The 19852-nt window shown below is 54.5% G+C and overlaps 1 protein-coding gene across 1 annotated transcript in view; it reads right to left on the bottom strand.

The window, feature by feature from the left end:
• Window positions 1–2327: 2327 nt before the first annotated feature.
• DHCR24 (24-dehydrocholesterol reductase) overlaps window positions 2328–19852 on the bottom strand; it is a 33064-nt gene continuing 15539 nt past the window's right edge. Inside the window, exons 5-9 of the mRNA XM_002715960.5 lie at window positions 19263–19526; window positions 12390–12533; window positions 5945–6142; window positions 5447–5625; window positions 2328–4576 (exon numbers count right to left, since the gene is read on the bottom strand). Coding sequence (XP_002716006.4) covers window positions 4423–4576; window positions 5447–5625; window positions 5945–6142; window positions 12390–12533; window positions 19263–19526 — 939 coding nt within the window. The 3' untranslated portion in view covers window positions 2328–4422. The remainder of the gene's footprint in view (window positions 4577–5446; window positions 5626–5944; window positions 6143–12389; window positions 12534–19262; window positions 19527–19852) is intronic.

Below are 19852 nucleotides of genomic sequence, written 5' to 3'. Positions count from 1 at the left end.
ACAGGTCTTGCTGCCTGGCCCCTGGCCTCAGGCCCGGAGTCAGTTGATTCAGATTTAAGGATTATACCTGCGATCAGATCTGGAGTCAGGGAATGGAGCAGAGGTGGCAAGCAGCAAGGTTCTGTGCAGTCCAGAACCCCAGCTTGGCTTCCCAAGGAGCTGTGGTTGGGCTCCCAGGCACCAGCCCCGCTGGTAAATGCCCCACTTAAAAAAGCCTTCCTGGGATCTGCTCGCTAAGGAATCCCATGGGGAGGAGGAGTGCTGAGAAGGGGATTCAGTAATTTTTAGGTCTCTGCCCAATCATCTTAACACCATCAAAACATGACCTCCTGGAGCCCAACATGGCGTCATAACCTTTCTCACCATGGCACACCGGGGCTGTCACCTGCAGTGATTAGCAGTCATGCAGGGTGAGACCTGTGGGGCCAGCTCAATACGACAAAACTGAGAAACCCGTTTCTGGAACACTGCTTCTCTGTAGTGTGTGTGCGTGAGGGAGCTTTTGGAAAACCGACTGTTGGACATTCCCATGCGGGATAAGGGTCTGGGTGGGCAGGAGGGGCTCCTCACACAAGGCACTGCTCTGCACCGAAGACCATGCACTGCTGAGCGCCTGCTTGAGCTGAGTCCTGTGCAGCGACCCCGGCCACCTGCCACACGTGGCACTTGGCCACAGGACCTCACTTCGCTTCCTAGGCCTGCATTGTTAGCTCAGGTGTGGGCTGGTGAAGCACTGTGATGTTGGGAGGCTGCATCCTGCTTAACTCATTAACAGGTTCATGGCTTTTAGGCAAATCACTTGATCTCTTTTGAGCCTCACTTTCCTCTCCTGTAAAATGGGAATAGAAATGGACTTTTGATTGTGAGGATTAAAGAAGATATTGTGCTGTGTGCTATTCCAATGTAAGGTGATATCTTGGCCTTAAACACCCAAAGCTGTCTTAAAGTACATTTCCCCTTTAAAAACACAGAACAGGGTCTGCTGCTGTGGCGTAGTGGGCTAAGCCTCCGCCTGCAGTGCCCGCATCCGGTATGGACACTGATTTGTGTCCCAGTTGTTCCACTTCTGATCCAGCTCTCTGCTAATGGCTTGGGAAAGCAGTGGAAGATGGCCCAAGTGCTTGGTCCCCTGCAGCCATGTGGGAGACCTGGAAGAAGTTCCTGATTGGCCCAGCTCTGGCTGTTGCAGCCATTTGGGGAGTGAACTATCGGATGGAAGATCTCTGTCTCTGTAACTTAATTTTCAAATAAAAAAATTTTTTTTTATGTAGACAGAGAGAGACAGAGGGAAAAGTCTTCTTTCTGTTGGTTCACTCCCCAAATGGCCGCTACAGCTGGCGCTGTGCCAATCTGAAGCCAGGAACCAACTGCTTCTTCCTAGTCTCCCATGTGGGTGCAGGGCCCAAGCACCTGGGCCATCCTCCACTGCCCTCTTGGGCCACAGCAGAAAGCTGGACTGGAAGAGGAGCAGGCGGGACTAGAACCCAGTGCCCATATGGGATGCTGGAGCTGCAGGTGGAGGATTAACCAAGTGAGCCACGGCGCCGGTCCCCTCAAATAAAATCTTAAAACACACATATATAACATTCAATTTGAGAAATGGAATGAATGGGAAAGGAATTTCCTGAAGAGGGCCTTCCCCATAGCCTTGGGATGGGACTCACACATCACTTATTTCAAGAAAATGTCCATTGCACATGGCTTTGCATAAAACTGAACTCGTCTCTGCTCATGGAAGCCTTACACCCTACAACAGTTAGGGGGTGCTCAACTACTCTAACGCAGTCCAGAACGTGTAGTGGGTCAAGCACAAATTTATTTGTTGCTCCCAGACCAGCCAGTCGAGGCTGGTGGGCAACTCTCCACAGACTCTGAGATCTGGTCTCCTCCACCCCAGGGTTCATCACGTATGGCCTGGTTGTCACTGGCGGTTCCGGTTCCATTTCTGTTCACACCCCACTGGAGAATGCTCCTGCCACAGGGGCACACCTGTCTTGCAGGGAGGAGTATGGTAGAATGGCAGCTGAGAAAAATACCTCAGAGGAGGAACTTGCCAAAACGGGTTGATCACAGTCAGTGCCAAAGCCAGGACCCCACTCTGACTTCCTCTCCCCTGACTCCTGCCCCCTCCCACACTCTGTTCTCCACCTTGCAGATGGTGGGATCACTCTGGGACAGTGATGGAAATGAACTTGTCATCTCCTATGCCCCCCGCATCCCCCCCACTGTGATCTTTCAGCCTTTGTCCATGGTCCCACGGGTTTAAGGAGGACACCTGAACCCTCATCTGACCCCACTCTGGTCCCCCGAGCAAGAAACAACAAGGCTTCCAGGTCACACTTTTATTTGTACAGAAGCAGCAGCCCCACAGCCAGAGGCCTGGATGCTAGAGAAGTCGCAAAGCCTGCAGCTGTGAGAGCCCGATGGGGGAAGACTCATGCCTTTCTCCTTGGTCCCCCTGACCAAAGAAAATACAAAAATCACACACCACACACTGCCACACCCACCCCACCCTTCCCTTCCCGAAACAGCCAATTATGCAAGCTTCCAGCCAAAAAAACTGGCTACAGTCTTGATTTTACAGGGTTTCCTTGCAGCCAGGAAACGCAGGGCTCTGGAGGGAGAGGCCTTCTCTGTTGCTTTCCTCGTGCACGGCTCCCTGGCACTACGCCTAACTCCACCCGAAGCCACCCCACCCCGGGCCTGGCTACAAGAGGCCAGAGCTGAGCTCCCCACGCCTGCAAAACTGCCTCTCGCCAGGCGAGGCGCAACTGGAGCAACACGAGGCTGCTGCGATTCCCAGATGCCTTTCCTTCCAAGCCCAGGTCCCGGGGAAGACCGGTGAGGCGCTGGAGCTTGGTGACAGGACTAAGGACAACAGAACCTGCCAGCATCTCTGGCGGCGGCCCTGGTGGCTCTGCTGGCCAAGTGTTGGGTTCACCTACCTACTGGTGCTAGCCATTCATCTGCAGCGGCAGAGTCATTACGCTGAGCACTGAGGTGAGAGCTACCGACGCATTTCACGCGCTTTGCTAACTAGAGGCCAAATGGGCGAGGCTGGGTCCTTCCTGAAAATGAGAGGGGAGCTGGCTGCAGAAAGGACCTCAAGGGAGGGACACCCCCAAGCGTCCACCTGGCCATCCGTGCTTCCCCGGACTCGCAGCACGAGGCTTGCCATGGGGTCTGAAGCCATGGCGGCCGAGCCGGCCAGAGGCCCCGGGGAGGTGTGATCTGTGCCCAAGGGACAGAGAAGGAAGCTGCTCCCTGGGTTCCAGCTGCCCTTCAGGGACATGATGCCTCCTCAGATTCGGGACTTTGAGCCGCGGCTGGGCAGTTCTTAGGATGGAGCTGCATAAACAACCAAGCTTCACTAACACGGGGAGGAGGAAGGGCCCAGGGAGGCTCCCTTCCCTCTGGAACGGAATTGGAGTGAACTTTTCTCTGAGCTTAGGATTTGTAAGGCACTGAAATTAACTACAGCGGGCGGTGAGGGAGAAAGAAAACAAGGGGATGAGTGATGGGAGAACCCACGCTGCCACGCTTTCTTCCAGCCCCACCGTGAAATCCTCACAGAAACACAAGGGTGGCAGACTCCACTTCCCACGGCTGCAGGCCCCTCCCCGCCCCCGCCCTGCCCCTGACAGTTCTGGGGACAAGCAGCAGCCTGGAGGAGGACCCCAGGGGCTCTGGCTCCAATTCAGAGCTGGGACCTGCTCTCCACCTGGGCACCCTGGGCCAAGGCTGGGCCAGGATTCAACTTTGAGACGTCCTCCAAGGGTGTCTGAGCGGCTCAGCGGCGGCTGGGAGGGCCAGCAGGCCCGAGAGCAGAGGAAGGGGCAGAGAACTTTGGAATCAGACCTGGCTTTGGCACAGCACATCTGGGCCTGCCTGCCCCGGGTGTCGCCCTCCTGCTCCCCACAGGGGGCTTTCTGGCTGACTCAGGCAAGGGCGATGCACCTTTGGGGCATGCCTTCATCATTCCAGCCAAACCTGGGCACAGGTGACCTAACGGGGAGCCTGGCTTGACTCAACAGCTGAAGCCAAAGCACTTGAGTCAAGAGGCGATGCTGACGGGAAGCAGTAATCATAGCTACTGTGCATGCAGCGCCGTCAGTGGGGCAGTGCGTGGCTTGGTGGTGGCCACCTGCAGGTAGGTATTATGACCCCTTTCCAGATGCAGGCTGGGGCTCAGAGGGGGCAGGTGACAGCCAGAGTCACAGAGCTAAAGAGCAGCTACACCGGGACCAGGCTCGGGTTTGTCTGGCTACCCATCCCACATTCTTTCCACCTGCCTGGGCCGCCCCCCGAGGGGCTGTCCGGGTGGGATTTCTGGAGGGGTTTCTTTGTGAAACTGTGGATCCGGGAAAGCAGCTGAGCCAGGGCAGCAGGAAGACATGTCCGTGTCCACACAGGCGGCCTGGCTCAGTGCCTCGCGGCCTTGCAGATCTTGTCGTAGACCTCGGGGAAGGCGCCCTCGCAGTTGAGCTGCTTCCGCAGCTTGTGGTACAAGGAGCCGTCAAACATCTCCCAGAACTCCTCCCGGTTCATGTAGCAGTCAGCATAGAGCATCTGGAACCTGGAGGGGAGGGCGGAGGGGGTGAGGGCACTGGCAGGGGGCAGCAGGAGGCCTCTGCAGCTCAGGCCATGCTTCAGCAGGACCTTTTTGGGGCACCTGCCCTGGGGACCCACTCGCTCGGGTGTCTCTGGGGTGATGATGTGGCTTAATAGGGTGGCCGAGTCCACAGCAGGGCTTAGACTGCCGGACTTCTCCCGCTGCTCCTAGTCCGATCTTCATCTTTCATGGGTGTTCAATAAACCACGGGTACTTAAGGTACACGATCTTACAACCTGGATGTCCTTAGGCAACCAGGAAGCCAGGCCTCCACCATCCCCTGGGCTCTCCTCCTCCCCGCACTGTCCTGCGTGCCCCCAGGTAACCGCTGACTACTGTGTCCACTGAAGGGTTCCTGTGCGCTTTCTGGAATGTTCTGTGCATGGGATCATACGGGGTTCTCATTTCCTGGCTTCTGTCAGTCCCCATCAAGATTCGCCTGTGTCCTATGGGGCAGGAGTTGGTTCTATTCCCTGTCCCACGCCTCCTGGGGGTCTTCAGTCTCAGTTTCTTCCTCCTGAGCTCTGGCCTGTCAGTCTGGGGCAGCGGCCCCTGAATACCTAAAACCACACCTGTCACTTGCTCTGTGGGGAGGCGAGGTTTCTGACCCCTGGGAGGATGTGGGCTACTCCCTGGAGGAGGGGGGCAGGAAGAAGAGGGACCTGCATTCCTGTGATTCCACCTGCTCTGTCTTCCACAGCAACAGCCCCATCAGAGGCTGCCCAGCTAGGGGCACACTAGGCAACTAGCTGGTCCAGCCTGGGCTCCTGGTGCTTGCCCTGGAGCTGACCGCACTCCCAGGGGCAGCCAGGGGCAGACTCCCAGGTCACTCACCCATGCACACTCCGGACAAACTTCTCCAGCTGTCTCATGCAGGAACTCGCATCAAAGTGTTTCACGCGTGGTTCCCCGTATGCACCGATGTCGACATAGAGCTCGGTCTCGTCCCCCTTGGGGTGCACCATGCCCGGCTGGCTGGGCAGGATGAATGGGCACAGCCAGATGGGGTAGACCTGGGGAGACCAGAGTGCTGGGCGTCAGTGCTTTTTAGCCCATAGGCTCACAGCTGGCTCCTTCAGACCCACCCAAAGGAAGGCTCTGCAACGGCTTCCTGGGCCCCAGCTCTGGCTGCTCCTGGCTTCACCCCGGCCTGCCCAGGCCTGGCTGAGAACACCCTGACTCTGCCAGCCGGAGGACACAAGCCAGGCAGTTCATGGAAGTGCTGCTGCCAGGCCTTTCGACCTCCCCGCCCACCAGGGTCATCCCTGAATTGGCCGAGGCCTCAGCAGGTTAGGAGACAAGGCAACTGAGGCCCGGAGGGCAAGCGCTCACGTGGATGTCATTGTGGAAGGTGTGTAGCGCCTGTGGCAGGCACTTCATGGGCACCAGCATGTCCTGCACCACATGGTGCTGCTCGTACAGCTTGCGCAGGGTCTCGCCCTGGGTCAACTTCAGGAGGGAGATCTTGGGCGGCACCATCCAACCAAAGAGGTAGCGGAAGACGGGGTTGTTGCCAAAGGGGATGATATCCTGAAAGACAACAGGCGGGGGTGCAGGGAAGGGAGCAGTGAGGGAGCTGGCCCGCGAGCCCGGAGGCCAGGGCAGTGTGGCCGTGCCTGGGACTCTAACAGCTGCATCTGGGCTTGGTTCTCAGCTCCGGCATTTACCAGCTACGACCAACTTGGGCTACTTACTAACTTCTCTGAGCTCAGCTTCCTTAGCTATAGCATGGGAATTTGGAGGACAATAAAAATTCCAAATGAGAGGCACCCAGGCCAGTGCCTGGAGCAAAATGATGAGGTAGGTACAGTCCTTGCTCTAGCTGGTGAGGTCAGAGTGGCTGGCCCCGAGCAGGTGTTCATAAATGTTTGAGAGATTAATGCTAATTCAGGAAGACAGACACTCAGAGCACTTAAGCAACTTCCCCAAGGCCACACAGCAAGGACAGTGTTCAGCTGACAAGCACCCAGTTGGTCTGCGTTGCTCGCTGTTTGCAGCCTGCCACTCCCCTGCCTCCAGCAACCCCTGCCGGGGAGGACGGAGGAGCAGCTGCTTCCCAGCGATGCCCCCACGCTTCAGCTCCTCTGTTGCACCTGCCAGCTGGCAATCCTACCCTCCCCCGCCCAGGGAAGAGGATGCCTCCCTGCTCACCATCATCCTCCCGGCACCCCATCCTCAGAGCCCCTGGAGCCCAAGGACATTGGTTCACTCACTGATCAATTACAAGGTGCTCAGGAGGTCAGCACCGGGTTCTGTGCAGGGTGCTGGGGATACTAGATAACAAGGCTTTGTCCTCCCCACCCCAGAGGATGCTCACTAGCCCAGGGGAGGAGGAGCTGGGCAGAAAGAGGCGGAGGCAGCTTCCCAAAGAAGCTAGCGCACTAAGCCGCACAGGTTGGGAGACTCTCCTCCCTCCGCTGTAACCACCTCCTCCGACCTCTGACCACCCCCACAAGGGCAGGCTTCCTGGGGCAGCTGAGAAAGAGCCAGGACACTCCCCGGCAGGAATCCCAACTGCGCCGAGGTGAAGCCTCCCCTCGCCTCCTCCCAGCCTGACCTCTGTCCCCTTAGCCCCCACCAAGGGCAACCATTCTCACGCGTTATTTGTGCACCTTCCGGGGACACGTGATGCACAGACAAGCAGCAGAGTTCTGAGGAAAACGAACAAAAGCCCCGGGAACGGCAGCCTCTCGCAACTCCCTGCTCGTTGCCAGGCCCTGTGCGTCAACACAGAGCACCGCGGTACTGTCGGCATGCCTGCACCGGGCCCGCCAACTAAGCCTGCCTGTTTTCCTAAGGAAAGTTGTGCTTGGCACAGCAGTTAACATGCTGCTGGGGACATCTGCATCCCACATGGGAGTATCTGGGTTTGAGTCCCCACTCTGCTCCTGATCCCAGTTTCCTGCTAATGTGCAACCCGGGGAGACAGCAGGTGATGGCTCAAGTACTTGGATTCCTGCCACCCATGTGAGAAACCAGGATTGAGTTCCAGGCTCCTGGCTTCAGCCTGTCTCAGCCTTGGCTGTTGCAGGCATTTGGAGAGTGAATCAGTGGACAGAAGAGCTTTCTTGGTCTCTCTCCCTTTCAGATAAAATAAATACACAAATAAGGACTCTTAAGTTTCACGGGAACACAGTGGCATCTGTTCATTTACGTCCTGCACATGGCTGTTTTCAGAATGTAGAGGCACCTCATGGACCACACAGCGGGACTGTGGCCCCCGGCCCTTTCCACAGACGCTCCTGGTGCTTGCTCTATTGCACGGATGCACTGTAACGGAGTGGTTTTACACAGAGGGACGCTTAGCTTACTTCCAGTTATTCCCAAGACCACCTGTCTACAGGCATCTCCACCCATTCCTATGCACACGTAGCAGCAGGAGAAACTCCCGGACCTGGAAGAAGCTCCAGACGGTGCGTGCAGTTCTAGAGGACACTACTCTCCCAGGTGATGGGGCGAATGGCGCTGCGCCAACCCTGGCCTGCACGGGGCTGCACATGTGTACGCCTGTTATCCCACTCTCATGGGGGAAACCTAACGAGTGACACTGCATCATTTCCCTTATGTTTAAAAAGCCACTTGCATTTTTTTCCCTAAAAATGGCCCAAGGTATCAGCTGAAACCACTCCCTTTCCAGGCTCAGGCTCGGCAAATTCGTTTTTTTTTTTTTTTTTTTTTTTTTTTTTTTTTTTTAAGATTTATTTATTTGAAAGGCAGAGAGAACGTGAGAGAGAGAGAAATCTCTCTGCTGGTTCACTCCCCAAATGCCCACAACAGCAAGGTCTGGATCAGGCTGAAACCAAGAGCCAGGAACTCTATCCGGGTCTCCCATGTGGCTGGTGGGGGTGCAAGTACTTGGGCCATCTTCCACTGTTTTCCCAAGCCCATTATCAGGGAGCTGGATTGAAAGTGCAGCAGCCGGGACTGGAACCAGTACCCAGATAAGGGATGCTGGCGCTGTAATCAGTGCACAAGGCTGGCCCAAAGTTCACGTTTTACACACCGTGCCCTGCCCCTCTCCTTTCCTGCCTCTGTCTGCCCCATCCATCACTCACCCTCCTCTCTCTTAGTGACTGTGGGCCCCGTGTCCCCAGCTTCACTCCTGTGCAGCCGACACATGCAGCCAGGCACTACAGGGAGCCTCACTGCCCCTTCTTCCCTCCTCCAGCCCTGGCTTTCCTGCTGCCCTAGACCTTGATCAGGGCACCTTGTCTTGGGCTCTTGGGCACCTCTGTCCTACTAGACTGCAAGGCCCTGAACTTGCAACAACCCCACAATCCTTGCTTCCTATTTCAGTGAAAAATCAGAAGCGACTTGAAGGGAACTCCCACCCCCAAATCACGCTCCCATTTGTAGCACCTGCACTCATTTGTTCTACCTCCGTCCTGTCTAGGCTCCCACCAAAAGGCAGCACAGGAGCTGGCCCCATGCCCTACGCCAGACTCCGCCCTACAGCATGGCCTGTCTCCTCTCCACTGGGTCGTTCCTGCGTCACAGAACATGCTGGCAGCTCTCCCGTCTTGAAACAACCACACATGAGCTGTCTTCTCTCAATCCTCCCCCTCCCAGCCCGCCAGCTGCCACACTATTTCTCTGTTAAAGGGAGCTTCTCAGATGGTTTTTTTCCACTCTCCAAACTTCCTGTTTCCAGTTTGCTCTCAAAGCCACTGGTTTCATTTCAGTTGCTCAGGGTCAAGGATGACCTCCCGTGGCTGAGCAGAGGTCCAGCCCTGTCCTCATCTCACTCAGCAGCCTTCGACACAGCTGTCCATCTCTGCCTTTTGACCCAGTCTTCCTGGGCCCTGGGATGCCACAGTCCCCCGGCTTTTCTCTGGCAGCGCCTTCTCCTCTTCACAGCTGGCTCCCCTCCCCTGACCTGAGGGTGGCTCAGAGCTGAGGGCTTTCACCTCCGTCCCCCATCTGCCCTCGCTCAGCTGCTCCCGCGGCTGCATTTAACAGGTCTCTGCTGCTTGTGCCTGCCTGGACACTTGCAGCCTCAGCCTCTGCTGAACCAGTGCTGACACACACAGCCCGCTGCCTCCGAGTGTCTACCTGCCGGGCAGAAAGGCATCTCACACTGACACGCCCAGACCCCACCCCGTGGCGTCCATGCCAGTCATGGGTTGTGTCCTTTCAGCCAATTTTTGGGTGCCCACCCTTGGGATCACACCCACAGCCAATCTGAAGTCCCGTTGGTTGGCTCAAGCTTCAAGGTACTTCCCAGGCTGGACACTTCTTCCCTCTTCCACTGCTGTCACCCTGGATAGCATCCCCCTCCTTCTCCTCCTGCCCAATCCTCACCCCATCCCCTCTCCATCCAGCTGTCAAAGTTAAAGTCTTTTAAACAAAACTACAGCCACGTCGCTTTCCTGCTCAAAGCCTTCCCTGGCTTCCTATCACACATGGAATAAAATATCAAGTCCCTCCTTAGCCTAGGAGCCGCACGATCTAGCCTCTGGATCCACAGCTCCAGGTGAGCAGCCTTCCTGCTGTTTCTCCAACACGAACAGCCCTGCTGGGACCTCTGGGAACATGTGTGGAAGAATGTTTCACTACCTCAGAGTGTAACAAACATGAACTCAAATGGGCCAACAATCTAAATGTAAACCTAATAGCTAAATCTCTGGGGTCAAGATTGTGGTACAACTGGTTAAACCACCACTTGTGACGCAGATATCCCATGCTGCAGTGCCAATTCGAGTCTTGCCTGCTTTACTTCTCATACAGTTTCCTGCTAATGTATGTGGGAAGGCAGTGATTGATAACCCCAGCGCTTGGGCCTCTGTACCCACGTGGGAGATCAGGAAGAAGCTCCTGGCTTTGGATCAGCCCACCTCTGGCCGTAGTGGCCGTTTGGGGAATAAACCAGCAGATGGAAGACCTCTCTCTGTCACTCTGTCTCTCAAATAAATACATAAATTTTAAAAGAAAAAGAAAACATACAGAATCAGAGAAAATAGCTGCAAATTATGGATATGATTAGGATCTAGTACATAGACTGCGTAAAGAATTCTTGGGGCTCAACAATAAAAAAAAAAAACAAATAAAAATGGGCAAAGCAGGGACCGAGTTGTGGGGCATTGAGTTATACACATTCTCCTGTGAGGCTGACATCCCATACTGGAGTGCGGGTTCAAGTCCTGGCTGTTCCACTTCTGATCCAGCTCCCTGCTAATGCACCTGAGAAAGCAGCAGAGGATGGCCCAAGTGCTTGGGTCCCTCCCACCCACATGGGAGACCATGATGGAGTGTCTGCCTGGCTCCTGGCTGTGGCCTGGCCCAGACCCAGCTGTTCAGCCACTTGAGGAGTGAACCAGCACATGGGAGATTCTCTCTCTCCCCTCTGCCTCTTCCTCTTTGTCATTCTGTCTTTCAAATAAATACATCTTTTCAAAAAAGGGCAAAGGACATGTTATAGACACTTCTCCAAAAGAAGACATACAATGGCCAACCAAGCACATGAAATGATGCTTGACACCATTAGCCATTAGGAAAGTGCAAATCCAAACCACAGGGAGGCACCACCCACTTTATACCTATGATGGCTATAATGACACTAGTAGTAATTTAAAAACCAAAACGTAACAAGTGTGGGTGAGAATGCAGAAAAGCTGCAACACTCATCCATGGTGGGAACGTAAAATGGGGTGCTGCTGGGGAAAGACCTGGCTCCTCAGTGAGTCAGAAAGAGCCCTACCACAGGTCCAGCAACCCTGCTGGGGGCAGTGACCCAGAACTGAAGACTGGCTCTCGAGGGCAACTGTGGACACGAATGCCCACGGCAGCACTATTCACAACAGGCAGAAGGTCAAAACAACCCAAATGTCCATCACCAGGAGAGTGGGAAAACAAAACGTGGGCCTCCCATACAAGCCATAAAAAGAAGTGGGAAACTGGAAAACATTAGGGGCAGTGGTCAGTCACAAGAGGCACCGTGTGATCCCATTTGTAGGAGACATCCAGAACAGACAAATCCAGAGACAGAAAGTGAACTGGTGGCTGCCACCAGCTGCAGAAGGGGTGACTGCTTTATGAGTACAAGGGTCCTTCTGGGGTGATGAAAATGTTTGGAACTAGAGAGAGGTGGCAGCTGTATAACCCAGGAGCGTGCTCACTTCCCCTGACCTGTGCACTTGACAATGGTTCCTTTTAGGTTAGTCAGGTCCTGGGCTCTGGGAGGTCCTCAGCTGGACACTGCCTGCTCCCTCCCTCCCCAGGCAGCCCACAGCTTCCAAGGGGCCCTGGAGCATGAGGCAGCCTGACTCCAGGGGAAGCCAGCATGTGTGGAGACCCCAAGCTCCAGGCCCAGCAGAGGGGAGGAGAGCAGGGCCAGCACACAGGGAGGTCCCCAACACAGCCCCACGGCCCCCGTACTGGTCCACCCAAGGTTGGCGTTAGAAAGCACACCTGGTTAGGAGGAGGGCATGGCAGTGGGTTCATTTAGTAACAGTGAAGCTCATCGTAGGACAAAATTTGTACAACAGATGCAGAAGAGCTACCCTGGACAGCAGCTCACACGCAATGCTCATTTCCACGTCAGCCACATGGACCCCAAAGGGTGAAGAGTGACTTCTAGAAACACAGGACAGGGTGCCCCCCAGGAGACAGCCCAGATGGGGCTTGTACTTCAAGTATGCCTGTCACCCACCAGGTCCCAGGCAGATGCTTGGGGGTCGGGCCCCTCAGCAGGAAACAACCACCTTCCAGCTCCTACCGTGGGCCCTTGGCTCCCTGTCTAGGTGGCTGAGAGGAGCCGGAAGCCGCCCGCCCGCCTCACCTGGAGCTCCCAGAAGATGCTGCGTGTGTGGCGGTGGTAGTAGTGCCTCAAGGGGATGTATTCCAGGCCCTCTTTGTTTGTCTTCAGGTAGTTCTCCACGTGTTTGAAGAACCACGGCTTGTAGTAATTGCCGATGCTATTCAGCTGCAATGACAGAGGGCATTGTGATGAGCCCGCAGACAAGTGCTGGGCACCGCTCACTGTAACAGTGATCCCTGGCTTGTGTTCTGTGAGCCTGGCCTTTTCAAAGCTTGTCCCTATCTGGGACGGCCTGAGAGAGTCTTGGAAGCTGGGTAAGGTCAGACACGGTGGGTATCTCTACCAGAAGTGCACAGGCTCCAGTGGGTTGAGTGGTGGGCTCGGGGCCAGACTGAGCGACTGAGCGATTGAGCGACTCCATCCTAGCCCGGTGCGCCTTCTCAATGAGGGCAGAGTGCAAAGATTGACAGTATCGGCCATAAAGCAGTGCTCCCTGCAGGCGCATTCCTGCTCTCCTAACCACTGAGCACGGGTCCTCCCTCCTCACCGTGCCCCAGGATCCACAGCACTAACTGACCACAGCACTTTCCCCTCTGACCCTGGACCAACCCCTCCTAGGCAGCCACCACCACCTGCCCGCTCCCTGGCCCTGGACCCCCTGGTCTCCAGTGCCTGAATTTTTTATTGAGCTGGAAACTTCTTCAGTCCTAAATGGTTCAGGACTCACTTTGCTACGTGCCCTGGGAGGACTCAGCTTCCTGCTCTGTGAAATGAATTCTGGACAGAGGCTCCCAGTGAGAGGCATCCCGGAGGAGCACAGGCTAAAGGGCTAGGGCAGCCGGGGCCAAACCTTGGCCCAGTCAGTAACAGTGCAACTCGGGCAGGTCACTCTGCACGTTTCTTCACAATAAACTGACAATAAAAATACAGACTTCACTGGGTGGGCATTTGGTGCAGTGGTTAAGATGCGGCTTCGGACACCCACATCCCATACTGGAGTGCCTGGGTTCAAGTCCCACCTCCCTCTAATCCAGCTTCCTGCCAACACAGACCCTGGGAGGCACCAGGTGACAGCTTGCTCAAGTACCTGAGTCCATACCACACATGTGGGAGATTCAGACTGCGTTTCAGGCCCCTGGCTTTGGCCTGGCCCAGCCCTGGCTGTTGTGGGCATGTGGGGAATAAACAAGCGGATGGACAATCTCTATCTCTGTCCTTTGTCTGACTTTTAAATAATAAAAATAATTATTATTACAAACTTTGTGGGAATGTTTTGCCTGTTACACACATATACACACACACCCCACTCGCTCAGCCCAGTGCAGGTAAAGAAAGCTCCTTTCAGATCTAAACCCCATCACCTGAAAGTCCAAGCCAGCCAGCCTCTGAGAGACCCCCAAGGCCGCTGGTTTCCTCCCTGCCTGAGATGCTCCAGCCCCACATACGCCAGCTCCTCGTGGCAGAGGGTGGGGGTGGCACCGAGTTCTATGGGAAAGGTGAGATAGCACCCAGCTGGGGAACAGGCAAAGGGTCAGGAGGAAGTGGACAGAACAGGCCACATGGGAGAGGCAGGTTATAGACAGGGGACATCAGAGGGAAGGGAGCAGGCAGAGGTGAAAGGGGTCAGAGACCCCCCCGGGATTCCCAAAGGAACAGTGTCACCACCACAGCACACGGGCGCCACGTTCCAGGCCGGCATCGCCAGGGCGGGCGCCCCGTTCCAGGCCGGCATCGCCAGGGCAGGCGCCCCGTTCCAGGCCGGCATCGCCAGGGCACCAGTCCTTTATGTGCGCCATGGCCTAGCACAGCAAGGCCTGTCCCCTTCCCGCTGCTGGGGAGACTGAGTGCCATGTGGCAATTGGCAGGGTGAGAACCCAGACCCACACCTGCTACAGGACAAGGCCAGAGCCCAAAGGCAGAACCTGGCAGGCAGGCTCTGGAATGCAGGCGTCACAAAACCAGACCAAGATAAACCCATTCTTTGCTTCCTGATTGCAAAAGCAGTGCACTCTCTTCACAAAAACGTCAAAAGAGAGACGCCCCAGCGGCCTCACCCTTGGGAGGACCTGCTACCACAGCTGCATGTCTGTTCAGTGGTGTTTCCTGTGCACATGGCTTTTGTAAAATTCAGGACTCTCCCAGACATACTATTGGCCTGTGCGCCTTTCCCACCTCCAACACCCAGGGCTGGTCCTGAGCTGACTACTTAGCCTCTCTGAGCCTCATTCTCTGGATGGGCAGAGCAGAGACACTATGAGCCCTGTAGTGGCCAGGAAGACCGGAAGACGTGATGCAGGATATGTGCCAGGAACGGCATGTGGCCTGCGGCAGGGCACAGTACCTGTTTCCTGCCCCCACAGCCCCGCTCCACCCTGGAGCCAGACAACCCTTGGCCCTTATTCTCTGGCAGTCATCCCCTTGTGCGAGCCTGCTCCGCCTCTGGGAGGGAGGAACCTGGGCCCGCGCTGAGTCAGGAAACTGGGGCTGCCTGCCCAGATCAGTTGTAGCATGGAAAGTTTGGGGCCTCTGCCTGCCCATGCCAAGGAGAGTGGCATCCAACAGGAAGCAGAGAAACTTGCTCCACGCCTGGGTGAGGCCTGGCCTCACACCTGCCAGTGGCAGACCTGCATAATGCCATCAACACTTGGGGGTGCCTGGATACAGGTGCTCCTGGGGCTTGAACTGACCAGGAGCCATGTGCACCAGAAGAGCCCAGGCAATGATAAAGAGCCAGACTGCACCCTTCCCAGGACACACAGCAGCTGCAGAAACCAGGTGGCTGCATGAGCTCCAGTTGCAGCCCCAGTGCTCCTGGCTCCTGGCTTTGGATCGGCTCAGCTCCGGCCATTGCAGCCATCTGGGGAATGAACCAGTGGATAGAAGACCTTTCTCTCCCTAACCCTAACTCTGCCTTTCAAATAAATGGATAAATCTTAAAAAAAGTAAAGAAAAGAAAGGAAAAAAAAAAGTAAAAAGCTGGTATGTAGGGGAAGCAGCACTGAACCAGGCGTGAGGCCGTGGCTGAAATCTGCTTGCTGCTGTCCAGCCTCAGAGGAGCCTCTGGCCCTCTCTGGGACTCAATTCCTTATGTGGGGGGCAGGGGGCAGGGGAGGAGAGGGCTGTACCAGATGATTTTTTTAAAAAGATTTATTTATTTGAAAGGCACAGTTACAGAGAGGCAGAGGCAGAGAAGTCTTCCATATTCTGGTTCACTCCCAAAATGGCCACAATGGCCGGAGCTGGGCTGATCCACAGCCGGGAGCCAGGAGCTTCCTCTGGGTCTCCCACATGTGTACAGGGGCCCAGGGACTTGGGCCATCTTCTACTGCTTTCCCAGGCCATAGCAGAGAGTTGGATCAGAAGTGGAGCAGCCAGGACTTGAACAGGCACCCCATATGGGATGTTGGCACTGCAGGTGGTAGCTTTACCCCCTACACCACAGCAGTGGCCCACCAGATGATTTTTTTGGGAAAGATTTATTTATTTATTTATTTGAAAGGCATGGTTACAGAGAAGCAGAGGCAGAGAGAGAGGTCTTCTACCTGCTGGTTCACTCCCCAGATGGCTGCAATGGCTGGAGCTGTACTGATCCGAAGTCAGGAGCCAGGAGCTTTCTCCTGGTCTCCACGTGGGTGCAGAGGCCCAAGGACTTGGGCCATCTTCTTTCCCAGGCCATAGCAGAAAGCTGGATTGGAAGTGGAGTAACTGGGACACGAACCTGCACCCATATGGAACGCCGGCCCTTCAGGCGGTGGCTTTACAAGCTATACCACAGTGCTGGCTCCCACCAGATGATCTTTGAGCCCCTTCCAATTTGAAAATGTTTGTAGTATCAAGGCACACATCAGTAGCCTTAAGCCTATCTTTTCATCTACTCATTCTACTTCAAGAGATCATTCAAATTACAGGCAAAAGTTCATAGCTCTATTCGTCAAAATAATGAAAACACTGGAAGTCACTTAAATTTCCAGCTGTGTGGTAGTGGCTTGGAAGGTGACAGGGCATTCACTGAAGCAATGCTGTGTAGACGTCAACATGACGGGTATGAAGGCAACGCGGTAACCTGGGGAAGCGCTGATCACACTAACTCAGAAAAGACAACTGTAACAAGTGATCACAGCCAGAGAAACCGAAGGGGGGAAAAAAAAAAACACCCTGCGAAGATGTTCAACCTCACAAGTAATCCAAGAGCTGCAAAATAGAACAAGATACTATTTTTAACCCCATCAGACTGCCAAAAACGAAAGAGAGATACTATGCAGGGTTGGCAAGAATGCATGGGAGAAGAGGGCCAAGTGTGGCACGGCAGGTTAAGCTGCCTCCTGCCAAGCTGGCATCCCATCCTGGAGTGCCTGTTTGAGTCCTGCCCGCTCTGCTGGGAAGGCGGAGGATGGCTCAAGTACTGATTCCTGTCATCCACACAGGAGACGTGGATGGAGTTCCAGGCTCCTGTCTTTAGCCTGGCCCAGACTTGGCTGCTGTGGCCATTTGGAGAGTGGACCAGCAGATGAAGATCTGTCACTCTGCCTTTCAAATAAATAAGTAAATACATAAATAAATATAGTCTTAAAAAAAAAAAAAAGAAAAAACAAGAACGCAAGAGAAAGGCATTCTGACACACCAGGCACAATTTTGTTTGTAGGGCTGCAGGGTCATGTTCACAATATTCAGCTCTTGGATCAGGAATTCCATTTATCTGATTTAATCCTACATGAATGTTCAAAAGGGTTGGGATATAGGCCAGCATAGTGGTGTAGTGGGTTAAACCACCGCATACAAAACCGGCATCTCATATGGGCACCAATTCAAGTCCCAGTTGTTCTACTTCCCATCCAGCTCCCTGCTAATCTGCCTGGGAAAGCAGCAGAGGATGGCCTAAGTACTTGGGCCTCCAAACCCACGTGGGAGACCAGGAAGAAGCTCCTGGTTCCTGGCTTCAGCTTGACACAGCCCCGACCATTGCAGTCATTTGGGGAGTCAATCAGTGGATGGAAGACCTCTCTCTCTCTCCCTCTTTCTCTCTCTCTAACTCTGCCTTTCAAATAAATAAAATAAATCTTTTAAAAAAAAGGGGGAACAGGGCCTTCGCTGTGGCAGAATAGGCTAAGCTTTTGCCTGTAGTGTCAACATTCCATATGAGCGCCGGTTCATGTCCTGGCTGCTCCTCTTCTGATCCAGCTCTCTGCTTATGGCCTGAGAAAGCAGTGGAAGACGGCCCAAATGCTTGGGCCCCTGCACCTGTGTGGGAGTCCCAGAAGAAGCTCCTGGCTCCTGGCTTTAGATCAGCTCAGCTCTGGCCGTTATGGCCACTTGGGGAGTAAGCCAGTGCATGGAATACCTCTCTCTGTGTCTTTCCCTCTCTCTGTCTGTAGCTCTACCTCTCAAATAAATAAATCTTTATTTTAAAAGTAAAGCATTAAAAAGAAAAAAGGGGGAGGGCTGGGATAGATATAGGAGAATCTTAAATCTTCAGTGCAATCTTTTAAGTATTTTTTAAAAAGATTTATTTATTTATTTGAAAGTCAGAGCTACACAGAGAGAGAAGGAAAGGCAGAGAAAGGTCTCCCATCCACTGGCTCACTGACCCAAGTGGCCATAACGGCCAGGCAGGGCTGATCTAAAGCCAGAAGCCAGGAGCTTTTTCTGGGTCTCTCATGTGGGTGTGCAGGGGCCCAAGGACTTGGGCAAACTTCTGCTTTCCCAGGCCACAGTAGAGAGCTGGATCGGAAGCGGAGCAGCCGGGACTCAAAGTGGCGCCCATATGAGATGTTGGCACTGCAAGCAGTGGCTTTACCTGCTATGCCACAGCGCCGGCCGCTTAAGTATTTGTTGTAAGAGTAAACAGTTTAAGGAATTTAAATGCTCATCAGTAAGTGATGAGTTAGTCCAAATCTTTACTTGCAACAGTAGGGGATTGCAAAATGAAACGAGAGCAGGCACAGGTACCCGCATGCGCACACATACAGGTCTCAAAGAATACACACTAAATTATTATGAATGCTTCCCCTGGGGGCGTCAAGAGATGCACTTTAACTCTTGCTTTATATATTTCATCAAGGTTATATTACTTTTATAATTTAAAAATTTAAAAGAAAAAAAATCTATGTACAGTAAAGTAGAGGAAATAATTCTTAGCGACAGCTGGCTTCGGGTCCTGTTTGTAAGTGGAGCCTTTTTCTCCTTTTCATTTGTTTATATCTCGTAGTCTCCTAAGTCAGCAAAAATCCTTTCTGAACAGGCAAAAACCTGCTATTAAATATCACACAGCATACAGTGAAGGAGTGAGGATCCAGATGCCCAGGCATCGAATCTGTCACCCAAGCCTCGGCTGTGTCATCTCCTGCGAGTTTACATCACTTCTTGGAGCTCAGTGTCTGCACCTCTGAACTGAGGTTGCTGTGAGGGCCACAGATGACAGAGAGCTGGCGCTGTGGCGCAACAGGTAAAGCCACGGCCTGCCATGTTGGCAACCCGAAGCACAGCACAGTTGTGAGTCCCTGCTGCTCCACTTCCAATCCAGCTTCCTGCCAATGCGCTTGGGAAGGCAGTAGAAGATGGCCCAAGTGCTTGGGCCTCTGCCACCCAATGTGGGAGACCCAAGGGAGTTCCTGGCTCCTGGCTTCAGCCTGGCCCAGCTCTGACCATCATGGCCATTTGGGGAGGGAACCAGTGGACAGAAGACCTCTGTCACTCTGTCAGAGAAATAAGTGAATCTTTGAAAAAAGGAGAGAGATGATGGCAGGTAGACATGTCTGGCAGCAGATCCTGTCCCCTGTAACCCAAGTAGATTGACCCAGGGAGCAGGCCTTGAGGAGGTGCAGGGTCGGCATTGGGGAACAGGCTCGGTCCCTGCCCCCCCAGGCCTCCTCCACAGCCGCGGATGCCCTGGCCTACCTTGCTGGGCTCTGCTTCGTCAGTCATGACCCCTGTCATGATGACGGCCTCATCCAGGGAGTAGAGCAGCCCTTCCACGAAGTGATTCTCCGGCCGCTGGGACTCGCGCGTGAACTTCTCACAGATGGCTTCCAGGCCCCGCACGGCCTGGAATCGAAGCTTGACATACTTCTTGGCAGGGATAATGCGGATCTCGGCAGCCACCAGGAAGCCCAGGGTCCCGCAGGACCAGGGCACGGCATAGAACAGGTCGGAGTTTTCTGACTGGAAGACAGAATAGACACATGCTCACAGTGTGAGCCCCCACCCCACATTGCGGCATGCAGTCAGGGGGGACAAGGGACCCAGTGCCTGGATGAAAGTCCTGCCTGCCACTCTCTGGTGTAGACGAGGGAACCAACCGTGACCCTGACAGCCTGTGCTTTTGGGCTTCGGATCCCCTCTGCAGTTTCTACGTGATGTCAGTCCCACACTGGCCTCTGTACCAGAGACGCTGGCCAGGAGGGCCTCTTCCCCCTCCCTCCTGGGCACAACCCCTGCACCAAAGGTGACCTGGGAGACAGTCATGACCAACACTGCCCCAAAACCCC

This window comes from Oryctolagus cuniculus, chromosome 7 (genome assembly GCF_964237555.1).
Source record: "Oryctolagus cuniculus chromosome 7, mOryCun1.1, whole genome shotgun sequence".
In the NCBI taxonomy this organism is placed as follows: Eukaryota; Metazoa; Chordata; class Mammalia; order Lagomorpha; family Leporidae; genus Oryctolagus; species Oryctolagus cuniculus.
The sequence above is the reverse complement of the archived record's forward strand: the minus strand, read 5'-3'. Positions and strand labels throughout refer to the sequence as shown.